A 25,454-nucleotide genomic window follows, 5' to 3' on the forward strand; every position below is an offset into this window, starting at 1 on the left:
GAAGCAAAAATGCTAAGGTATTATTGAGCTATATAAGGCTCTGATCATGGCAGGAGGGTAACAGCAATAGCCGAGCCTCAGTTAAAACTTCATTGGCTACAGCATTGCCATCCATTATTCCCCAAGGGTATTAATCATTAATCACCGCACCTTATGAATAAGTAAAGCCGTCTCTAAAAATTCGGACGATCCCTAGGCCACTCAATTGTGGGCGAAAGACCGTCCGTCTCAGCGTTGGCTCCGCTCAGTGATGGCCTTCCACCCACCACCACCGAGCAGAACCGCTCATATTCCGAAGAAAAGCATTCACTGACAAAGCCCCTCACCAGGCCGTGCCGGAGAACACCTTCCCCGGAGACTCAAATTGCTCCCTTAAGGCAAAACCTTAAGAGAGCGTACTCATATTATTAGCAATAGCCGAACCTCAGTTAGAGCTTCATTGGTTACAGCATTGCCATCCATTACCCTTCAAGAGTATTATTAATCATTAATCTTAATCACCGTACCTCACGGTCGATTCCTCGTTCCTATCCCACTGGGGACGTTTGGTCCTTATAAGTCCTGGCTTAAAGGTTCGAAGCAAGAATGCTTTTCATCTTCCCCGTTATCTGTAGAGGACAGTGTAGGGATAAGGTGTTATGAGCTATTCTTAAAGCTCTGATCATGGCAGGAGGGTAACAACAATAGCCGAGCCTCAGTTAGAACTTCTTTGGTCCATTTATCCTCCCTAGAACCAGGGACGTATAAGTAAGCCTACACGTAGATATAATTAGAAAGTTATATTAATAACGAAAAGGTGTCTTTAATAATTTTTATATCTTCAAAATTCATTTAATTAGTAAAATATTTTGAAAATATAACAGTTACTACATAAATTGCTTTTAAGTTTATTTTAAAGATTTAATTCTAATGATGAGTTAAGTGTTATTTTATTATCCGGAATGACAAATATTATCCATATTTACCATTTCTGTCATCATCTTACTTCTAATAACATACTCAAATTTGACCAAGCAACTCTATAAAAGTTGATTAATACAAAATGACACACTTTATAATGTATTATGTTATTCAAACTTCTCTTAAATAATAAAATATTTTGAAAGAATTACTAATATATAATTTTCGCTTGCAGTGCATATAAATTAAATATCTAATTCTGTATTATTGTAATACATAAATAAACGCTTTCAGATGCAAGTAACCAGTCAACACACTAATGAGAAGAATGTCTCTTGCTTAGGTTACGAGATGAAATTAACGATAAATGTTTTTGTTAAGAATAAAGTTTCTTTGTAAAAATAATATTTCTTCTAATTTATTTAAATTTCTTTTTATATATGAAGATTATTAGTTTTATTTGCAATAATTTTAAAACAGTAAAAATAATTAATGATAAAGAATATATATAAATTCCTTTTTCGGTAGAACTTCTTTCCACACGCGTAGCTCGTTTATGAACTGTTTCATTATTCCAATGAATGTTATTCCGATAAAAATAAATATAAATAGATATGGTGTGAATTAAGAGAGAACAGCCTGCATAGATAAGTTAAAAGATAGACAGCGAAGCTATAAAGACAGAAATGTCTGTCTATAGACGGATGGAGATGGAATTCTAGATAGAAATGTGAAAGGCAGGACTTGAAGTGACGAAGGAAGGCAGCCAGCCAGACTGGAAAGGGCGGTGCTATGAATTATACATCAGAAGTTAACAAACGTTCTCGGCGATCAATATTCAACAGGGAAGCTCAGTTTATTATTATTGTTGCAATGAACTGTTGTAAGTGGTGCACGCGCGGCATTATCATAATACTGTTTACGGGGTTGAGTGGGAAACTGCTGTTCTCGCATCCTCTTAACAAAGAGGTCACAATCTAAAACAAATAAGGTCACTTACTGGAGGATATCAGAGCGACTTACTTTACTAAATGCAACTCCTTCGAGGTGGGCAATCAGGTGAAGAGAATCGGGGTGGCGTTAATTGCTCGATATATGCCGTACTAATCGTCACTTTATGCATAATGCGGGTGGCGCTCGCTCCTCTCATCCCCCCCCCCCCCCCCCGCGCTACTGTGTGGGATGAAGATTCGCTAGGGAAAACGACAAATGGCTGTTGCTATCACCTGTAAGAATTGACTCTTCTGTTAATCTTTTATTAATCTTTTGAACTCCATTATTCAGAGGACAATACTTTGAAAGCAGGTTCGGATGGACTGCCCATAAAGCCCAAAGAAAGAGAAATGCAGACAAAATCAGGTCACTGGATATAATTGCGTGACCAGATGATGACGAAGAGGAATATGACATTATGTATGATCCTCCAGCGATCATATATTACGTCATAGATGTTGTTAATTAACAATTTTTGTGGTACGTGATCTTCAGTCGTACAAATATTGCATAGAAAATAATTTATTAACATATTATCCTTAAAAATGAGGTCAGAAAGGATCGTAATCTTAAAAAATGACTGTTTATGTGGGACTGAGATCAAGAAGATATTCTATTTATAGACAAATCAAATTTAGAAATAGAATGTGTAAGGTGGTGTAATGGAAGGGCTTGCTAGACTTGCGAGAGGGAGGAGGGGTATGGGTTTTTTAAAAATTTGGATAGCAAGTAATAAAAAAAAAAGCTGCACAAATATAGGATGTACTAAATTTACTCTATTTATTTGAAGATTTTACATCTTTCCCAAAGAAAACAAATCTAGGTTACAAATAAACGAATTACAGAACGTATACAAGCGATTATGTCACTTTAAACTTAAGTTTTCGAAATGTAAGACAACGTCCTTTCCTGAGCTGAATTTAAAGATTAATAAGCAAACTCATTTTGAAATATGGTTGTTTCAAAATTAGACATTTTCTATTGACATGCAATTTAAATATAATTATTTAGTCTACTTAAGTGTGTGCCTACGATGAGCAGTATTCGTTAAACTGGGTTTAGGAGTAAAACTCATCCATATTTTTAAATATAATTAAAAATTCTCTATTGAATTAAATTAATAACATAAAAACTAATCCATTTATGTGAATGGATTAGTTTTTATGTTATTAATTTAATTTAACTAATCTCTATCTGGAGGAGTTCCGATTTATTTCCTGGGGGATAACGATTTGCTGGAATCCTGGCATACTCTTTGTCGGGAGGCCTCAATTTTTCTGCTACATCTTAGAATGCAAGTATTTTTTTTTTTTTTAGATAGGAGGAGAAGAAGTTTAGAATGTTTTAAAGAGATGGGTACTCACCATTTATATCTGGTCTCTTTCACTGTAACATTCTAATTTCTCTTGTTATCAATCTTCCACGGTTCTTAAGGGATCCTTGAGCGCACATAACCTTCCGCGGTATCCTTGAAGTTCGTGACCACGATTCCAGGGTAAAGTGGTTGGCCCTATGCCTATAAGTGTCCTTTCTATATCGACTAACTGGCTTGCCTGATGAGAAACCAAAAGCGTTTCCGAGTGACGAAAATAAATAAATAAAGACCGGTCCCCCCCCCCCACACACACACACGACTAACTAAACTAACTAACCTTCACCTTGAAAGTCCTGATAAAGATATAAATATCGTTAATAATCCATTTTATCTGATTTCTACGAAAGGAAACACTGCTAAACGTCTTTTTGTTATATCTGTTAGTTACTTGATCTCGGACTACTTCGTTAATCAAATGAAAAAAAAAAAAAGGACAACATGTCATTCATTTTTGTGTGAGAACGACTTAACATCCCCTGTTAAAAGAAATTGTTCGCATCCGCGATAGGATGCCCTGATTCCAATTTAGATTTTTTTTCAACTAAACGGTGTTTAACAACAGAATTCCGGATATAAATATTTTTTTAATTTTTTTAAAGGTTATCAGGTACCTATGTTTAACCACAGATTATTAAACAGTTATCAGGGTTAAATATTCCTCGTCGTGTAACTCAGTATAAAACATGTTATAACAAGTACACATATTGAGTTGTATAAAGATAACGGATAGAAATGATCGTATAGGCTGTGCCAGATTTCACAATATGCACAGTTGGTAGGGTTATTAAGCTTAAAGAACTTACCCCACAGGTTAGGTAATATCATTAAAAGCAAAACCAAAGTAATAAATAAAATGTCAAATATTTATTTTCGAGTTATTTTCTGAAAAAGGAAAAAAAAATTATTTTTCAGAAAACCCTAATGAAAATTTGTATAAAAAAACATCAGGATGGAATTACGACAATTAACCATGACCTGCAAAATATTTTAATCACGAGAACATACGATCCGTAATATTATAAATAATAAAGTAATATAACTGTTCTAGAAATAAGTCAATTTAATAAAAAATAATAAATAATAAATAAAAAATATTCCTCCATTCGCTGAAGATCCCCCCCCCCCCAAAAAAAAACGACATCTAATACATGTTATAAATGTTGCTTTAGAGAACCCCTACAAATTTTCTCGGAACCCTAGGATTCCACACAACACAGTTCGTTAAACAAACACTTTTAGCTTATCTAATTCATCATTATGTATAATGACCAGGAAAGATCATTATTTGCATAGAATTCTCTTGCATATTCAAAAAGGTGGTGATTATAGTGAGTCCTATACTTCTCCTCACAACAACAGCAACAACAAAAATAATAATAATAAATTAAAAAATAAACAAAAGGAGGTTATTATATACATAATGGAAGAAAGTTATGTATTCATATTTTTTTTCGAAGATGCTGAGACATTCCTCTCCCCAATAAGTAAATAAGATCAAAATAAATAAATAAAAAATAATCTTGTTAAAAATCGAAAAACGAACATAATTTAAAAACCAAAAAAAAATATTCAGTTCATTTTAATTTGACATCATTATATACACTGATAGATAGAAAAAAAAAATCTACAATTGACGCGATTAAGAATTGAACAGTCCAATTACGTTTGTCTCTTCTTTCCCTTCCTATTAAAGTCGGTTATGTTTTAAAACAGTGGACAGACAAAATTTTGCGTTTTTCTATAAACGCCCGACCAGTAGCGCTTTACATCTGCACTTCCCCCGCATTCAGCGTTCATCCGGCGGCTGTAAACGTACGAAAGGACTACCGTTGGAGAATTCGGTTCTCTCTCTCTCTCTCTCTCACACACACACACTCTGACACACCTGCAGAATCAGCCGACCAGCTGCTGATAGTCTACCGGTTGCTAAGCTACAACCACGTGGCATAAGTGCAGCTGCTAACATTGTTAACCAACACTACAGCTTTTACTGACAAGCAACCCTGTAAACAGCCAAAAGTACGTTTAGGCCCGAAGAATGGCAGCCTCCAAATTGTACTACGTAGTTAGGATGCTCTCTCTCTCTCTCTCTCTCTCTCTCTCTCTCTTTCTTTCTTTCTCTCTTTGAGAGAGAGCATTCTAGCAGTTGAGTTACATATTTGTTTATATACGTCTTGGTTCCATTTATTATAAACATGTGTCTTTTATGCCTAGCAAAGACTCACGCAAAAACTCTAAATCCATTACATTTCAAAATAAGTTTTGAAAAAAAAAGGCGAATCAGCATTCTCGCCTTCCTATTTGAATTTAAAAGCATTTGAAAACTACTTTTTCCAGAAAAAGTCATAAAAGTAGTTCGGATACCCGCCGCCAGGGGTCGCTGCGGCCGGCAGTTAAAACGATACACAAAAAATCTTGAAGCAACAAAACCTATTCGGAAAAAAAACTTGGCATCAAAAATCATATTTCAAATAATTCAGAAAAAAATAATATTTGCAGTTCAGATCACGTGATATGCTTAAACGCTACAAAAGTGCTTTCAAAGATATTTAAACGATTCATTTCTATTGCATTTGTAAAAAGACAATATCATCAAGTGTAGTATTTGTAGCCGCAACAATGATCCGAACTAAACCAATAATCTTTTGACGTCATTGTTGGCGAGTAAACAATTGACCAGAATTGGTAGTTTGCTTTGCTTTGAGGTCGTATCGATCCAGACGGTTGGCTGGAGCCGGTCAGAGACGATCCAACTGGCTGACTTGTCATTAGAAGGTAGCACATACCATCGTAATCTCACACCGACCACTTAACTTCCACAGTAATCACTAAATGAGCGATGGCAATGAGCTATGCGAGTGGGTGAGCTCTTAAGGCATCCATAAAATCTTTTCTTGGAACTTCGTGTGGTTTTATTTAATAGCATTACACTTTGTGAGTATTCTATATAATATTAATAACGCCATGATGTTCCTGTTTTTGGTTTTGTAGCGCAGATGATAGTTTTCAAGTCTACAGATGTTATGAACCACCTGTTTCCCCTTCAAAACTATGATAAAGGTCGTTGTTAGTTTATTATCACATCCGCGATTGGCACTACTATTATATTTATATTTTATAATAAAGGAGAACGCAAGTACTATGCCCCCAAAGCTAATATTATAATCTGTTAACTTTTATTCATTAATATGCGAATATTCATAGTTTAGTTCTTTTAAAGCACAAAAAAAAAACAATAATTAAATTGTAAGTTTCAATAATCACAAGTTTTATTTATTTATTATTTTTTTTTATTTTAAGTGGACGAACTTTATCATTGTTGAATGTGTATAGAGAATAACAAATCATTTCAACAATGCCATTGTGTTTCCATAAATAACTATCAACAGCGACATCTACCGGAGAGAAGTATAAAAACTTGTTATTTCAAAAAACACAAACTCAATGATATTCATAAGTATTATCATGCGGTTTGTTGAAAAGTAAGTTATGTTTTTTTGTTTATTACGTAAAGGTAAAAAAAAAAAGGTGATTGGCTAATTTGGCTCACTTGGAACAATTAGCCAGCTAAGCACCAGGAAGTGAGTAGAATAACTGGTCCAATCAACTTACACGGTGAATATAGTTTTTTCTTATCCTTTTGTTCTTCCAGAAGACAATGACCCGACACCACATCCCGGGGGTGTAGCCGACACCAGAAGACAGCTATGGCGACGGCTATGGAAAGGCATGTCCAACAGACCAACGAGCGACTACAGTGTATTAAAGAGGTGAGTATTGTCGTCAACACCTATGAGGTGCTTTCTGTTTGTCTACCGCTGACATTGTTACGGAGGTTGCGTTTGTCCAGCATGCATGGCACGTTGTTGTTATATCCTAAATGGTATTTTGTGTGCGTGTGTTTACTAAAAAAAAAAAAGTTTAATATTATAGATCTATATTAAGTGCTCATAAAGAAATTAATATTAGCAATATCTTATTTTTTTAAAGTGAAATATCGCTAGGGGGCACCACTGTTTGAAAGATGTTTTTAGGAAGGTTAAAGACTACTAGGGGGCACCACTGTTTGCTTATCCAAAAAGTTAAAATATTCCGCTTTTTTTTGTATTTATATACACCGACTAACAAAAAGTATAGGACCACCACTTAAAAAAGGGAATGAATCCAAGTGCAATACTGATTTAACCCATACTAAAGCACGTCGTTCCTAACATTGATAAATATTTAAAAAACAAATAAAGTTGTTTTTATGCTGTCTGGATACTTTTCTCCCTCTGTTTCTATTCGCGAAACTTGTCTTACCGGTCCGTTTTCGTCGCACGTGCCAAATGTCTCATGCGTCGATAGTTCTTCTTCCCTAATTATATTGCAGCTGGGTTAGTGGATTCGTCTATAATTAGTGAATAATGAACTTACTTTAGTGTTATCTTATCTAACCCACCTGGAGACACTACAATCAATTAGTTTATCTCAGTCCCAGATGGTCGGGTTTTTGACTCCTTTTTACATCGGAGACTTGATTTTTCGGAGTGTTTTATGTGACGACAATACGGCCGTGAACACGCACGCATCTGAATTCTGTCAAGCAGTAACCATTAAAAGGGCACTCTTACAGGTCATTGTACTAGAACCATATCGGTAAGATAAGGCAGATTTTCCGGGAGGATTAAGAAACTCGATACCCCCCCCCCCCGCACCCACACCATCTTCGGTTACTGCACCATATTGTAATCATTCATTATCAAGTCCACATCTTCATTTTTCTCCATTTCTCATTCTTCCCTTTTTTTTTTCCTTCCTGGGTTTGTTTTTTAGCGTTTCTATTTTTGTCTTCTCTTGAATCGCTTCATTCTCTGTTCTACTCTATCATTCGCTTTATTCTTCGTCTTCTGTTTTCTTAGAGGAATTTCAACATGCTATTATACTAACAGTTTCGACGGCTGGGTTCGAATCCCGTATGCCATGCGAAAAATCTTTATCAGGGCTTTTCCATTAAAAGTGAGTTAATCGTATGGAGGTAACAAAGATTTTTTTCCCCGAAAAAACAACAAAAAAACAGGGGGTTTCGGTCTTGAAAACAAGCAAACTGGCCCCTTAATTACACACATATCTACAGACAAAAATACTTACCCTTAGAGGTATGCAGCAGAAGAGGGGCAAGTGGGGGTGCATTAATTGTCTAAAACTGCAAATTAACCCCTAACCCCACCCCCTTCTCTCTATTCATATTTATATGTTTATATATTCATTTCCTGTTTATCTACGCATATTCATAAATAACTAAATATATATATATATATATTTATTTATGTATATTCATGTCTTTTCTTCTCTCTTTATCTTTCTATCTTCGCATTTTTATTTATTTTTTCTGTCTGGTTCGAATCCGTCAAGGATTCCATATTTCTAAGGACTCTTCAGAAGAAGGGTGAGTTAGCCGGGCTCATACGGGGGAGTAAGGATTTTTCCCGAAAAAGGGAAAGTCCAATTTATTTTTTCTTTCACTTTCTTTTATTTTCCTCTACTTATTTCTATTATTTCTCCTGTTTTTCCCTTTATTTCCCTTTATCCTATTCCCCCCCCCCCCTTCCTACGTCGTCATTGTCTCTAAACACACCGTATTTTGTCTTGTCTATTTACAGATCATGTATCGAAGATATTTTGTGTCGATACTGTGTGTTGGTTCTAAGCACGCTTTGCGGACATGCTACTCTGGTACCACCGGGTCTAAGTGACGTTAGGGAGAATCTGCGTGTACTTGATGCTTGGAAAGGAGTCACGAACGTTTTAGACTGTTAGGGCTAGTTGAAGAAGAAATCAGAAGGGAGGCACGCATTTGACACACACACAAAGTAGATGCCCGTAATCTGCTCCCATAGATTATCCTGAGGCAGGCCAAATAAACACAGGACGATTCTGTCCTTTCGACACTTATAAACAATTAATCGTTTGCGGTTTGCATATTTTGTTACTTTAATTTTGACTATAAAATACACCTTAGTAAAGTAAAAAAAAAAATAATAAATAATAATAATAAATAATGAAAATGATAAATTTCAAAAAAATATTGCTTATCCAAAAACTACGTTCGGTTTAGATTTTTTTTGTGCATAAAGATAACTGTTTGGAGTTCAATTGAAACAGGAGAGCCATTTATATTCAGTTTTTATAATAATAACAATTATTATTATAATATTAATGATTCTCTTGCGTAAAGAGCGACATTTCTATTAATAAACATAATTATTGTAGCTTTGTAAGCAAACACATGATTAAAATATTTAACGCATGCGCATTATTTTAATTTATTCCAAGAAGGTTGATATAGCGTTATTATTTAACGCATGCGCAGTACTTTATTTCAAGAAGAGGTTGATTTTACAAAACACGTGATTATTATTTAGCGCATGCGCATTGCTTCTTTAATTTATTTCAAGAAGAGGTTGATTTTGCAAAACGCGTAACTTTTGCAAAACACGTTAACTAACGCATGCGCATTATTCTATTTTAATATATTTCAAGAAAAGATAGCTTGGTTTTGTATTATGCAGATATTTGCTTTTCAACTGAATTTGGTTTCTGACTTTAGCTACTGTAATTGATCTAGGGAGACTAGATCAATTATATTAGGGAGAAGTTTTATCCGGGTACTTAATTCACAGCAATCGCACATAAAAATAACTTCTTATAAAGGAAGGGAGGATAAAATAATGCTAGGTTCTTTCGAATTTATTTATTTTTCACCTTTTTTTTTTTTTTGCTATGAAAACCAACCATCTTAAGTTTTCCAGTGGATCCTTATCTCAATTGTATAGGAAACAATACTGACCTACTACCCGATCTGCTTAACTATTTCTTTGGAGCGGCTATTTATCTTTCCGAACCATATATTACTCGTCTGTCATCGCTGACACTATTGATTTCACACTCCTTTCGGTCATGTTTTACTTTATGCTCCCTTGTCATATCAGTTAACTTTTCTTTCTCCCCACGTCCCACCCCACAAGTACGTATACAGTCCCTCTTTAAGGCCTCATTGCCATCCCCCCCCCTCTAGATCTATTGTTACATTTCAAGGACACACACACACTAAACGAATTAATAAAAAAAAAAATATTGGAATATTTATCATAAGAGGGCGCTACGGTAGTACTTTTACTATTTCATACTAAATAGGATTGTTTCATCTTACGGCTGATGTCAGTCATAGCGAGAGGCTTCCGTTCTGATCGTCGACACAGGCTGGAAGAAGTATCTATGGCAACGCAATAGCAAACATTATAAAGATTGATAGCCCAGTGGCCCAGCTTGTCATTCCCCATCAGACGTCTGCTAGCCCAGCCACGGCCTCGCATGTGTGTGTGTGGATGTGTATGCGCGCGCGCGCGCGCTAGAGAACTGCGTACACCACAGTCACTTCCACAAACAGGCATTGGTCGGGTGTCGCTCTCTCTTGTCACAGTTCACTTCTTCGGCCTTATCGATTGAATACTGCCTTACGGAAAGAGGTGGAAGAGGTATATGGAAGGTGTGTGTGTGTGCTTTAAGGGGGGGGGAGGTAGGGAGGGTTTAAGAGGAAGAAATAGGGAACCGAGATTGATTTGTAGGACACTTCTAGTCTGAGTTTATAAACATACGCATTGAGATGTCTACAGAAACTAAAGTCAGACCATATGCTTCCGTTTTCAGTCCGTTAGATCTCCCCCCCCCTCTCCTCTCAATCCCTACCAGTTGTTGACATCCACCCTTTATCAACAAACCGTGTAAAAACGGAACTATCCCAACATCCTGAATTTCTCTTTTAGATAGCATTTCTCTTATCCGATAGATGGCGCTAGGCCTACTTTACTTCGGAAGGAAAACATAAAAAGAGATGAACAGGAAAGTTGGTGGAAAACCAAACAGTCAATCAATCATTTTTGTAGTTGCCTTCTTTGCTATCTTTAGTGAGCCTGAGTTGGGCACACAAGTAAGGAAAATTCAGCTATGAAGTGAGCCCAAGTAACACTGGAAAAGGTGCAGTTTCAACTTAAGAAAATAGTTATTTTCTAGCTTATCTGGCTAATTTTCTCATTTTTAATAAAAAAAATAAAATAAGCAAAACAGCAACGCACAGATTGGAAGTCTTTCAATGCCTTCATATAATATAGTATGAATAATACTGTTATAAAATAAAGAAAATAACTTAGAAACATGTATTAAAATAAAAAAATAATTACATGATAATAGGGAATATTATAGATCCAGTCATATTTTATAACTAAATTTAAAGAAACTTAAAAAAAGTTTCGAAATATCATTGATCATATGAAATCTAACTTAGCATCAAAGTTTCTTTGGTCATACTATTTTGTTTATATTTAGCTATAAAATATAGCTGGATCTATAATATCCTTCAATATACTAACTTATTTTTACCATTTTAAGCTCTATACTTTTTAATAATAAAATAATTATTATATTGAAAAAAAATTTTTTCATCATGTTTTCCTATAAAAGACTTTTGAAGGGATTTTTTTTGGTAATGATTATATGTAAAAACGAAGAGCAAACGTTATGAGCTATTTGTTGAGCATTATGTAAGCTATTCGTTGAACATAGGTTAATTATACGTCATCTCATATTCTGGAACTGCATTGATGGGTGACTAAGTTTTAGGCCACGGAGCGAGTGACTGCTCATCTTCCCAAGTAGCGCCTGTAAATGTGGCTTTCCCGCCGAGCACAATTGAAACTCATCCTGTTGCCGGTACTCACAGATCAGTAGTAGTCGTGGGAGATGTAGAGCTTTCTGGGATGGGAGAGTACTAGTAGGAGGAGGAGGTGATTCGCTGCTTCTGCCTACAGTAGTAGGAGGGGGGGGGGTTGCTCTATTGATTAGCACCAAGTGGTCGATTTGTGAAATGGAGCATTGGCGGAGAGTACAACCGAGAATGGTACTACAGGAAGAAAAGAGGGAAAGATTTCCCTTAAAGACAGTCCGCCTACCTCTAAGCTGTGGATTTTGGTTAGCAGAAAAAGGAGAAAATCTAAACGCTAGAATGAAAACGTACCCAACTGATTTATAAAAGCCTATCCCTTTGGCTACTAGCTAGTATTTTTACTTTCTTTATTTCCCATTCGCTTAAAAGCTATCGAGTAAGCGAAATACTTTTTTTTTTTTTTGAAGTATAAACGATACGTGGATACTCAAGTAATGATACTTTTGGGTTTTACTGCATTTTTTCTTCTTCAGGCAATCGAATAAGCCACATCTACTACTAATAAATGTCCATGGTTAGCCTATTTGAACTTTCCATGGGGGGGGGGTTAAAGACACTTGTAGGTATAGGAAACGTTGTGTTATTATTGGCTTGGTTTCAGCGCCTACGTCTCTGTAGTTTTTTTTTTTTTGTTAACTCGGAGTATTACTTCCCACTTCCTTGCCAGGTGGATTGAACTGTTGCATGCTAGACTATAAACGCCAGCCAAGCAGAGACCGACACACAGTGAAGGAACTCTGGGAACCAAGGAGATATTATTCAGACTGGCAAAACTAATTATTAACATTAGGGCAGAGGATGCTCTTTAAGAGAGAACGAAAGGAGGAATGAGCTAAAACAGGGAATTGCATGCATATAAAGTAACCACCTTCTCGTTGCTACATATCTACGGGAATTGGTGAGCTGGGATTAGGCTGAAGCAATTAGGGTTTTTGAGGGAAATGTATTGTCTGGTAGTTGTGTGTTCTTGGGACGGTTTGTTCGTTATGAGGAATTAAATATCCGAATTTCCTGAAGGAGAAAACAGTAAATTTCTGCATGAAACTAGCTAATCCGCCTTCATTTGAAAAAGTTCTTATAAATGTTATTGACATCCTCAATGGGATTTGAAAACACACACACACACACACACACACACAGAAAAAAAATATATGATTTTGAAAGATAAACATGCTGAAGAGGTCGACGGGAATAATGAGTTAGAGAAAGAGAGAAAAAATAAGAATAATATGACAGAAATTTGGAGAAAATGTTGCTATTCGAGGATTACTTATGATTTGATCCTTTTTTCGCCTCCTTCCTATTTCTGAGGGAAATAAAAGGATTGAAAAAGAAATATGATGACATTAAGAGAGAGATGGAAAGAAAAAAACAATAAATGAATGATAAAAACACTGAAAACCAGTAAAAAGATAAACTTGGGAAAATATGATAAAGAAATAAAAGGTGGCAAAAGAGAAAAAAATTGATATAAAGATTTATAAAAACAAACGGGAAAAGTGAGATGTAAAGGGATAACACGAGAGAGAGAGAATAATGAAAATATATCAATTTTGCGAATGAAGAAAGCAAAGTAGAGAGAGAGAAATAATAGAACGATGGAGCAAAGAAAGGAACAAATATAAAATAAGAAGACTAAGAAAGAAAGATGATTGGAGAAAAACAAAGGAAGAATAAGAGAGGAAAGAAAATAGACAGAGAGAAGAAATACTCGAGTGAATGTTAGCGAGAGTTACAAGTATAGAAAGAGAGAAAAAGTAAGAAAATTAATATAAAGATGGAAGCACGTAGCAATGGGATCAAAAGTAATGGGGCGTATTTTCCCTCTTTCAGGAATAAATATTTTAATTATCATTTGATCCTGTTTTTCTTTCTGTCATTCTTGATTTAAAAAAAAAGCGTTTCAAGAGACTGATGGAGAAATTATGTCTTTTCTTTTAACATGGCATATCAAGAAAAGATGGGAAGAAAAACAGAACTCAAAACGAAAGAATACGATAAAAAAAAAAGAAAGAAATATAATACAGAGAGAGAGAAAGATGAAGAAGATTTGGATTCGGGTTGTACATAAAACTTGCTCATCCTTTTGACCTCTTAAATAGGTCACTGACGAAAAAAAATATACAAATATGTTAAATCATGTATTTGGAATTCTTCCCCACCTATACCCCCCCTCAGCGTCACTTTTTTGACGCTTCTAACACATAAGTAGCAAATAAACATCTCTAGAAAGATGTTACAACGCGATGCCGTAATAAACTGTAGTAGATCCTGTGGCAGTACATTACCTAGAAGATAATTAGGTCGCTTGCCTAGAAACATCGGATACATATCGCATATCCTCTAGTCTGGTAAGGCTAGACCTTTATTTCCGACGCTTCCGCATCTCGCTGTGCTGTTCACACAACGCAGCAGAAGTTGCACGCAAAGCCTTTGGCATGTAACGTCAAACAATGCCTTCGTTGTGAGCTGCTCTTCTCCACGGTAAGACATGTTTATTATTTTTTATCACAGGGGGCGCTCATTTTGGGACATCGCATGCGAAGTAGAAAACTCAAAAGAAGCAACATACGTTCCATATATCTAGAGTGAGGACGGGGGGGGGGAGAAAAAAGGGGTTATGACATGGAAAAGACGATTATACCATCTTAGGTTAAAAACGTACGTCATCTGGATCTATCCAATGAGATTTCAATTTTCCCCAATAGTTTATAATGATGTCGGGTCTTAAGCCAATTGGACTGATTAGGCCTATTCGCACCCCCAAACAAGAAAAATTTCTTTAGAATTAGTTTAACTTTTGAATTTAATTTAGTTTCATTTTTTCCATTGATATTATTTAATTTTAATATTGTTTAATAGCGTATATTCCTGATGCCTAATTATCTTAAGTTAGGAACCTTACCAAAATGATCTTAACTGATCTCCGCATTTGCTACGACTGAGATTACAAGTAATAGTTTTAGATAATCTTTCTGTTTGCATTGTTTAACGGGTTCCATTTACTTAATTTTATATTTTTTTCATTACAAGTTATGGTTTAGTTGTTTCATTTCTTTTATGATCAAATACGGTATTTATTTATTTTATTCCCCCCCCCCCCCATAAACTGCACTTCGGCTGCTGTTAATCATTGCTAATTTTTCATTTTATTGTCTAGATTTCCCTTCCATAAAATTGTGTTGGTGTAATATACTATATTGGACATTTTTGTGTCAGTGTCTTTACATTATTAGGTTAGGCTTAAGAACAAAATTTATTTTTCCATGTTTTTAGGTGGTTTGTAATTTTCGTTTTTAATTCCTTTTCGTCTTCATGTCCTAAATAAGTAAAATCATTCACTGCTTTCCATTTTTAAAAGTATTATTACTGCTTTTCTTGTAATTGTATCTTCACCCCACCAGAAGAATTATAATTATTTCATTTAAATGGAACATACATATATTAAATAGTATTCGAGATAAAGACAATACCTGTCTGTATAGTTTATTTCTGTCCATTTAAAATATACATTCTATAGTCTGTTCTATTGTCTATATATTTTATACTCTATTCTATCTCTATAATATATATCTGTGTGCCGCCATAACTCGATTTCGATGAAGTCCTTTGGTTGGAAAGACCCGGGTTCGAATCCCGTCTGGGACAAAACAAAAAGCCCTTAACGTGGCCCCTTAACTAATGGTGAGTTAGTCGATCCATATGGAAGTGTAAGAGTTTCAGCTAAACTGGCATTAAGAACTCATTCCGCTTATATTCAAAAATATATATTTAGGCATAAGACTATAATCACCTTATCCTAAAATTAGGATTACGAAAGCCTAGGATAATGCCTGGTAGGTCGTGGGCCCTAAGGAATTGTAAATTCCGTGGATTGTTTACTACTATTATTTTTACCTTATCAAATGCTTTTCCACAATGTGTGGAAATAGCATATTTAATTAATGTATTTATTTTAATTAAATATGAATTACTATTGCGCCAAAATTTGAAATTTTACACGCTTAATATTTAAAAACTCCTTCAGATAAATCATTTTAGACGTTAAAAGGAAATTTATCATTAATTTAAATGTCTCATCGAAGACTAAATTTCCTGCACGAATTAGTGATTTTTTTCACCCAGCACTGAGTTCGTTGTCTTAGTCGAAGACAGAGGAAATTATTTGATAAGATTTATATAAATCCATTTCCTGACAGTTAAATTATTTTAAAATGTTTAAAATTGCGTATTTTAAATTTTAATTAAACTTTTTCAAATAAAAATAATCAATTCGAAGATAAACATTTCTGAAATAATGAAAAATACAATAAATCTCTCCAAGCGATTACATTTGACGTGACGCTTGTGCTATTGATGAGGTGATCGTTTAACTGCGATGATTTGTCGTAGCGGAATTCCGGTAACTTGCATCTCCCTTCAATTGGAGTGCTGGTTTAAACCTGTATGAAAAGCCGGAGTGTTACGTTGGATGTAATAAACCTTTGATGTCTGTCGTGTCACTTTGTAGTGCATTACCGTGTTAATTATTATCACATTGTAGTTGAGACGATTGTTTTGTTCCATGTAGTTTCCATAGTGATCAACAAACAGATGATTGCAACGATTTTATTATTTTGTTATGAAACTCACATGAATTTGAAACCATAAAAATATTAAACATTGGTCATTTTCAGTTGGTAACAATTCCATTTTGCAAACATTATGAACAATTGAAACCGACAATGACTACTATTTCATTGTTGATTGCATCTTGCTCATGCATATTTCACGAGCGTCATTGTTAAATGAACACGTGCCTGTATAACTTGAAATTTACATATTCGCACATGCGCGTTTAGGTTTTGAAACTGACATATATATTAATAGTTGGCAACTTTTTTTGTTAAGTTCTGTTTCGTAAGAAAACTAAATAAACAAATACATTACTTGTTCTTTTTAAACGAAGTGTTTATTTAGTATTGCAAACATCCCACTTCACTTTTCTTTCGTAGTGTGTTTAAAAGAACCTCCAGCCATGGTTCTTTCATCCATTTATTTATTTTTTTCTACCCCTGATCAATCTAAATTGCACAAGAAGCTAATAACTATTTGTTTTGAAGTGATACCGTAGCCCCTTCAGCTTATTGACTCTAATCTATTAAACTCCTACATACCACTTGGTATTAGCAAGGGAGAACAGAATGGAACGCTTTCCGCCTTTGCCGCTACCCTTCTATTTTCTTAGCTGTTGACTTGATGGAGTACCTCGGCGAGAAAGTAAAGCAGATATCTTAGAGCGCTCGCGCACACTCTCTCTCTCTCTCACTCTTCTGCCCTTGAGCTGCACACAGTAAAACATCGAAAACGATCAGGTGTATGGAAAACTACGGCGCACATCTTGGGTGTCATTTCTCTATCATTAGATGCTCTTCTACTGCGCAGACTCAAATCAGAAAAGAGAGAGCTCGCGCTATTGTGTACTAGGCGTTCAATCAATAACACCGTACACAACCTTAGCACTGTTAGGATGCACCTGAAACTTTTATAGTTATCAATGCCTTTCATTTCAATCGTTTGACTAACAGTTTGTAAAAGATGCAATCAATGAAAATACCATTTAAAAATAAAGTAAAAGATCGATTGGTTATAAACGGACAACTATACGGACCATTGACGAAATCGAGTGCAAATGATCGATTATTTAAATAGTTCAGTTGATTAGAAAAATTAAATTGCTAAAATGCAAAGTTTGAGTGCTTTAATTTGTCATAAGCTTGTTACTTAAGTAAAGAATATTATAGATCCACTCCTATTTTATATTTAAAAAACTTAAGAAAAATTTTTAAAATTTACCAGATAATCTTCGACATTGAAGTAATCTGGTTTGCACTATCTAAAACCATAAATCTGCCTGTTGGTTCTCAACAGAGATCAGGCAGAAGAAACCTAGAAAGCAATAAAAAAATTTTAAAAAATATATAAAAAAAATCTCAGTACCATAGCAATTGTATATTATAAAGTTAAATTCATCATAAGTGAACTCTCGGCAGTTGCCAATCTAGTTGCATATTTTCCGTACATTTCTATTGAAAACCGTTAAACTGAAATGGTCTAGTGATTGGTTCTTATACTGTTGTCCTTCAGACTTTAGTACTGTGAAGCCTCCGTAGCTTCGACGATGCCCTTTGGTTGGAAAGACCTGGGTTCGAATCCCGTCTACGACGCGAAGAACGTTTATCAGCTTTTCAACTGAAGATGAGTTTACTTGTCTCACACGTAGGTGGAAGGTTTTCCTCTCGGAACTTCGGGTTTTTTCATTCCGCAAAACATCCAAACCGGTCATAGAACACACAATCAACAGATGTAATACACTAACCTGTATTGCTCCGTCGTAAATCCAAATGAACAACCTTACTACTGTATTTGTAGCCTGGTCGATTTTGCTCTATATATTATGATTTTTGAACAATGGATGGCTCTTTATAACCTCTTCGTTTTCTGTTTTTAATTTACAGGCTTTAAGTACACCCGCCGGGTTCCAGAGTGCAGCTAGGGAATTATTAGAGTGGTGCGCTGATAGCAGAGCGTTTCAGAAGGTTTTTGAGCAAAACTTAATTGGCTGTCTTACCGTAAGTATAAGTTTTTATTAATAATCAGTGTTTTTTTTTTTTTAATTATACAATATATAATAAATAAAGCTATAAAAGTTTCATTAGCAATCACTGGTACATTATAAATAAATATATAAACCCAAACAACGAAAGATTTTAATTTAATTAACAATCAGTATGTATAAGTATACTAAATAAATAAATTAATATAATATACTATTATTAATTTCTAAACTCTCCAGTTTCTTTTTAATTGTAAGAAAAGTATGCAAAATTAAAATTAGTATATAAACTTTTTTAAAGTTATAAAGATATTCTTCATTTTTTTTTTCAAAAAGAAACAATTTTTAAGATTATTATATCAGAATAATTATTGTTTATAGTAAAATTTATATATATATTCTAATTTAAACTAGTTAGATTAACAGAAGGCTTCCTCTCTTCTTACATGCGTATGTAAGACATTAAAGTGGTCGACCACCTTACCGTCTTCCACATTTTTCAACTTCTTTGCAAACTAGCAGATACGAGTTTAGCAAGAATAAGAACACTGGGTACTTTAAGAATCGGAAAGGTTCTGGTCTGATGGATCCCGTTTCTATTAATCCCCAATGATGGCTAGTCCAGGGTGTCACACCAGCAGTGGTAAATCAATGGTTCCTACAAGTTAGGTTCTCTGATACTTATGAAGTCATGTCTGAATACCACACTCTAATTGTCTTAATGATATGAATCCCAGGGCCTCCGTAACTCTGTTGGTATAGACGAAGATCTTTGGTCGGAAAGACCTGGGTTCGATTCCCGTCAGTGACGTGAGGAACCTTTATCTGGTCTCTTTCGACGAAAGGTGAGTTAGCCGGTCTCATATGTAGGGAGGGTTTGTTTTTTTTTTTCACCCGGAAACGGTTTTTTCGTTCCCCAGAACAGACAAACCGGTCCCTTCAACACACGCATCTTACAGACATAGGTCACTCCTGGAATAGGACCGACCGATCTATTTCCTGTTTCGATTCTTAATAGGAGCGTAATACTTAACTGTAACAGGCCACTAGGCCTAATACGCAAAGGAAGAAGAAGAGGATACAAGGATTCACTGCACTCCAATTTGAACTGCTCTTGATGACGTGTACTTTCTGCATCTTGTGACATTCACATGTTCCCAACGGATTGAGAGGGACGTCTCAGTTGCTTCGGCCGTAATTCAGAACTCAACCCAACCATTGCCTGATTGCTTTTTTGCTGATAAGAATAGAACTCGGTAATGATGTGTGATTATTCCATTCCCGACTGGGTACGATGCATTGAGCATTCGAATATGCTTTTTACAGGTTGCGTTGGGCTTCCATTTGGGCGATTTTGACTGAATTTTTTCTTGTTGTTGGTCCATTGTGGTGCATTACATTCACACACACACACACACACACACACACACACACACACACACACACACACACACACACACACACACACACACACCTGCCTGTCTGTTTAATGTGGTCCAGAACGGACGCTGTCTGGGTCCCGTTTATTTCTAGGAATCACTATAATTCACAACGTTTATCCAAATTTATATTTCTTCTTCTTCAATCTATCAATTCCTTAGGACGGGTAGAGTGTCCTGATTAGGGGTCATAGGTCAGTATCCATTTATGCCTGTATGTTGTGTGTTCACAGAATCGCTTTTCCCTTTTCAGGACGAAAAATCTACTTTCCAACCAAAAAAAAAAAAAAAAAAAAAACACTCACCTCCACATTACACCGATTAACTCACCATTTCACTGAAAAGACCTGATAAGTGTTAGTCACGTAGACGGAAGTCGAACCCGGATCTTTCTAACTAAAAAGGCTTGTCTATACCAACTGAGCTTACCAATCTTACATCTGTTATTTACTAATAGATGTAAGACTTTGTGCGCGCGCGTGTGTGTGTGTGTGTGTGTGTGTCGGTTCTGTGATCTATCGCAATCGAAATGTTGGGAGTTGCGATCGAATTCTCATCAGTAGCTTTCATGGTTATGCGATGATGAAAATCATCACGTGAGCGAACATTTAAGCCTTCAGTATAAAAGATGACAGCATCTGTAGCATTAAATCATAAATTTCAAATGTCACTCTATCACTCGTTCATTCCACGCATTGTAATAGGATGGGAGAAATCTTTTATGAGAGACTTTTCAGATGAAGGTGAGTTAACGTTTCATACCGAGGTAATAGGCAAACCAGCCAGAATAAATGCAGTTAACAGACTATGACCACGTAGCTTTACTTGTCTCCGCCTTAACTCAGAACAATCAACCCACCATAAGCACTAAGAATAGTGTGAAGTTCTTGAACTGCCATCATTAGGAAATTCAGTTTTACAGACTTGAAATGCACTGGAAAAAAAAAAAAAGATTTTGTCTGCTGTTGTTATTTTACTGTTTCAGTTGCATTCTCCTGATAATAATTAAATAAAATTTTCTTTATTTAATTCTGCGGCTAATTTTAGGAAACTCATTACTTCATTCTGCTCATCGAGTGTGTGGATGGATGCGCTTACGTTTAATGTTGCCCTTTCCGCCATCCTCTCAATCCATTCAGGTTGACATTCTTATCATTTACGCTTTTAATGCACAAATCCACACACAGAACTGAATACGCAGAACCACATTTGACATAATAAGATGGTTAGGGCTTTATCCTGTATCTATATGAATTATGTCGTGTTTTTAGAGAAAGCAGATAACATGTCCCTGCCTGATAATGATCTAATAAAGTTCCATCTATCACAGAACGAAATTCGAATCCAGATTTAAAGTCACATTTTATTATTATTATTATTATTATTATTATTGTCTCTTTCAGCCACACGGGCTTCATGTCGCATTGCATGCACTTGATTGTTTTCATTTTTCTTTCCAGTATTTTTCGAAGGTTTTTAATTACGAAAAAAAATGCCCTTAATCTATTCATTCTCTCAATATATATTTATCTTTCCCTATTTTTTCTTTTTTTCTCCTGCATGTTTACCGCGCAATCTTTTCTTTTATTTGATCAGTCTATCCACTTTATTTTATTTTATTTAACTTTAGTTCGTAAAGTAGGTAGATATCCTTAAGGGGGGGGAGGGATTACGACAGCAATGCACTATGTAAGATATTACCCAACTATGCCTCGACAATCTACGTGCGAAATGTTCTCCTAAAAAAAGAAAAAAAAAAGGGGGGGGGGTAAGAAGGAAAGAAAAAAAAAAAAAGTACAAACTCTCTTCACTTGCAATCCCCGAGCTGCATTTGTCGCGTGCTAACGCTCGAGTGCTATCCGACAATCGATGACGCATTTAAATTTCATGGAATTTTTCCAGAAGGGCAAGAAAAAGAGAAAGATAGAGAGAGAGAGAGAGAGAGAAAATCATCTTCCCAGCTCGTTATGTGCTGGCTATAAGGTTGTGCGCTAAATGTGGTGATGATTGTGCATTAGTTACAGGCGAGACACTGTTGAATGATAGCTTTGCCTTGGCTGTATCGATTATTATGCTCGAGTCTGTGGCAGACATGTTAAAAGCCGAGATCAGGCGTATAATCAAGTGTATGTTTTTGTCCCGCTGCCGGATATATGTTTGTCATTTATCTGTTACACCACGTCAGATACGAATCGTTTACCAAGTGCATGTCGGGTAATAGATCCCCCCCCCTCTCTTATCCGACGCACACTTCTCCGTTTGTTGTTCGCTGGCCAATTATTTTCTTTCTTTCTCTCGTACGTTCATTTTATAAGTATATCTATCGTTCTTCTATTGGCGGAAGCATCATTGCCAAAGTTGGGGGGAAAACTGAATTATCTGGCTTCTTTTACCGTGCACCCGTGAAGGTCATAAATTGTTAAGTAATACGCCACCTAGTGACAAATCACTATAGTAAGTAGTTAACTACAACTTTGATTTATTCTTTTGAAACGACGTTTTTTTTTTTTTTTTTTTTCATGGAGTCATTATAATAATAAAAAAAGAAGAAGAAATAAAGTAGAATTGAAATACAAGTAAATTTACGTTGATATGAATTTAAAGTTAACTTAAATGACTACTTATGGAATACACCTTTTTGAGTTTAGAATGATTATTAAATATATTTATATTCAAAAAGTATAAAAAAATTATAGTGGAGATGGAAGATGCGGTGATTGATTCATTCAATCCAATACCCTTGGAGGGTAATGGATGGCAATGCTGTAGCTAATGAAGTTCTAACTGAGGCTCAGCTATTGCTGTTACCTTCCTGACATGACATGATCAGAGCTTTAATAGCTCAATAACACCTTATCCCTACACTGTCCTTTACAGATAACGGGGAAGATGAAAAGCATTCTTGCTTCGCCCCTTTAAGCCAGTCCTTATAAGGACTATAAGGATAAAAAATTATGCAAAATAAAAATTGGAAGGTAATAGATGGCTAATGATGTAGCCAATGAAGTTCTAACTAAGGCTCGGCTGTTACCCCCTGGGACGCAGAGATTCGAGAGTTTTGAGTTCGCTCTCTTAAGGTTTTTGCCCTAAGGGAGCAATTTGAGTCTCCGGGGAAAGTGCTCTCGGTACGGCCCGCTGAGGGGCTTTGTCGGTGAATGATTTTCTTCGGAATATGAACGGTTCTGCTCGGTGGCGGTGTGTGGGTGGAAGGCCATCACTGAGCGGAGCCACCGCTGAGATGGACGGTCTTTCGCCCACGATTGAGTGGCCTAGGGATCGTCCGAATTTTTAGAGTTGGCTTTACTTACACATCGCCAATGAAGTTCTAACTGAGGCTCGGCTATTGCTGTTACCCTCCTGCGATCAGAGCTTTAATTGCTCAATAATACCTTATCCATACACTGTCCTCTACAGATAACGGGGAAGATGAAAAACAATCTTGCTTCGCCCCTTTAAGCCAGTCCTTATAAGGACTATAAAAAATCATTTGTGGAAAGGTGAAATTCTAGAGTTACATTTATTTACTGCTCTCAAAGCCAACAAAAGAATGGAAACGTGGTTCTGTGTTGATTTAAAATAAATAATTTTACATAAATAATGGAAAAGTCGCCGTTTACAGAAATTATTATTATTTTTAAAATGGCACGAAATTATTTTTTGTTCTTAGTGTCTGCCTGATAGTTATTGTCACAAGCTTGCAGTCTTGTATTATTCTTATATATTGCTACATATAGTCATACAGAAGCAGTATGACTTCCCATGGTTACTTTAGGTTCAACATGTAGGTCTCCATTATCCATATTGGATAAAATGCATACCTCTGCCATAATACTATCTGCGACACAAGTCCATTTAATGAAATATTTATTGGATATCTTCTGAGCAATGATATCTTTGAAATATCAAATTAATTTTTTTTTCTCAATATAATTCCACTCACTAAAGGTTGTATAAATTGTACGAAATCTGTCGTGTACCTTAGTGCTGTGGTGTGCTAGTCTGGAAACTCTGTTTTAGATACGAAATATGGAACTTTTTTGGACACATGGGTGAAACAGACAAACCAGTGGAAGAATACACTCGAGTTGACATACGTAAAAATTCTTACTATAACTTATTAGTATTATTGTTGCTCACAATTACAGTAGTATTGTCTCCTCAGAAGCGGAAACTCGGGAAAAATGGAAAAGCAACTGAAGACGAATTTCTCATAGGACGATATCGGATTGCTACTTTTTTCTGATTTTCGTTCCTAAACTAAATTAATATTTGTTTGTGGGATTAGTAGTGAATATGCTTCTGTGAATGAGTGAGAAGTATCTTCACTTTAGCTTGATATATATATATATATTTTTTGTGAGTTCAACAAACTTCATCATTGGCCTGTAGAGTAAGATAGGCTGAGAGTCAGCAGATAGTAGGAGAGGAAATAAATATAGAGTGCATAGTGGTAGAGTAGGTGAAAGAGGCCTCAGTTGACCTGTTTTAGCCGTTTGCCCCCCAGGGGCGCTTCTAAAACGGTCGTTGATTTTTCACTTTAAAAAAAAGGAAAAATCCTAAAAAGGAAACATGTAACAAAACAAAGAGAGAATAAATCTGGAGAAGGAATGGAAAGATAAACTTAGAGGTGGAGGAAGGATCTGGCCCGAGTGATGCAGCTCACAAGGAACTGCACCTCCTCGCTGTAAGCCTTCGCAGCTCAGGTTCTCAGGTCCTCCCCCACCTGTGGGAGCTAAAAACCAGTGAAGCTGAGTACAGAAATCCACAAGATGGTTACTGTTCTTTTCTTTTGTTGTGGGCTGTTATGATTCTTTTGGCCACCTCACTTCCCTTGGCCATGTCTAGTTTGCAGAGAGCTATGTAGAACGCCGAAGCTGCCTCCTCGTCTATATCCAGGGCTACCTCTACTTGCTCAGGGGTGATTTTGCTGATGTCATCAACTAAGAGGTCACCCCATTTTGCATTGACGACGTCTGGTTCATATTTCCCTGTGAGGAGGAGTTCAGGTTCTCCTACTTTATCTATCGCCTCTTTAAACTTTTCTGCCACCTCAGGCATACCTCTAAGGAGATGTTTTAGAGTCTCCCCTGCTTTTGCATGAGGGACTTCTGGGTGTTCGGTTTCAGATACTTTTGCTGTTTTGAGATTTGTCAGCTCTTCTTCCTGCGGACTTAATGGCCGTTTGGTGTTCGTCTCCATCTCTACTTCAGCTTCTTTTACTGTATCTGAATTGGCGATATCTATATTGGCAGTGGTAGCTCCACTTTCGTCCGTGGGAGTTACCATGATGGTTTCTGCATTGTCAGTCTTTTCTGTTGGGATCGTATTGCTGGTCTCTGCAATTCTGGTAGGTTTCCCTCCCTTACGGAACCTTTTCGTTGTCTTAGACAT

General features: G+C 35.9%; 1 protein-coding gene across 3 annotated transcripts in view; it reads left to right on the forward strand.

Annotated features, from left to right (window-relative positions):
- The window catches only part of LOC150099511 (zinc finger MIZ domain-containing protein 1-like), a 350,736-nt gene that overhangs the window by 91,411 nt on the left and 233,871 nt on the right, over nt 1-25,454 (forward strand). For 2 of the 3 annotated variants that reach the window (XM_090403403.1, XM_090403405.1), the window contains exons 3-4: nt 6,924-7,038; nt 18,527-18,640. In XM_090403403.1, coding sequence (XP_090259529.1) covers nt 6,976-7,038; nt 18,527-18,640 — 177 coding nt within the window. In that variant the 5' untranslated portion in view covers nt 6,924-6,975. Of the gene's footprint in view, nt 1-6,920; nt 7,039-18,526; nt 18,641-25,454 lie in introns of all 3 variants that reach the window. The other variant, XM_090403404.1, reaches the window with a different exon arrangement.

The sequence above is a fragment of the Typopeltis vanoorti genome, chromosome 14 (genome assembly GCF_054136105.1).
Source record: "Typopeltis vanoorti isolate ZY-2024b chromosome 14, IOZ_Tvanoo_1.0, whole genome shotgun sequence".
NCBI lineage: Eukaryota > Metazoa > Arthropoda > Arachnida > Uropygi > Thelyphonidae > Typopeltis > Typopeltis vanoorti.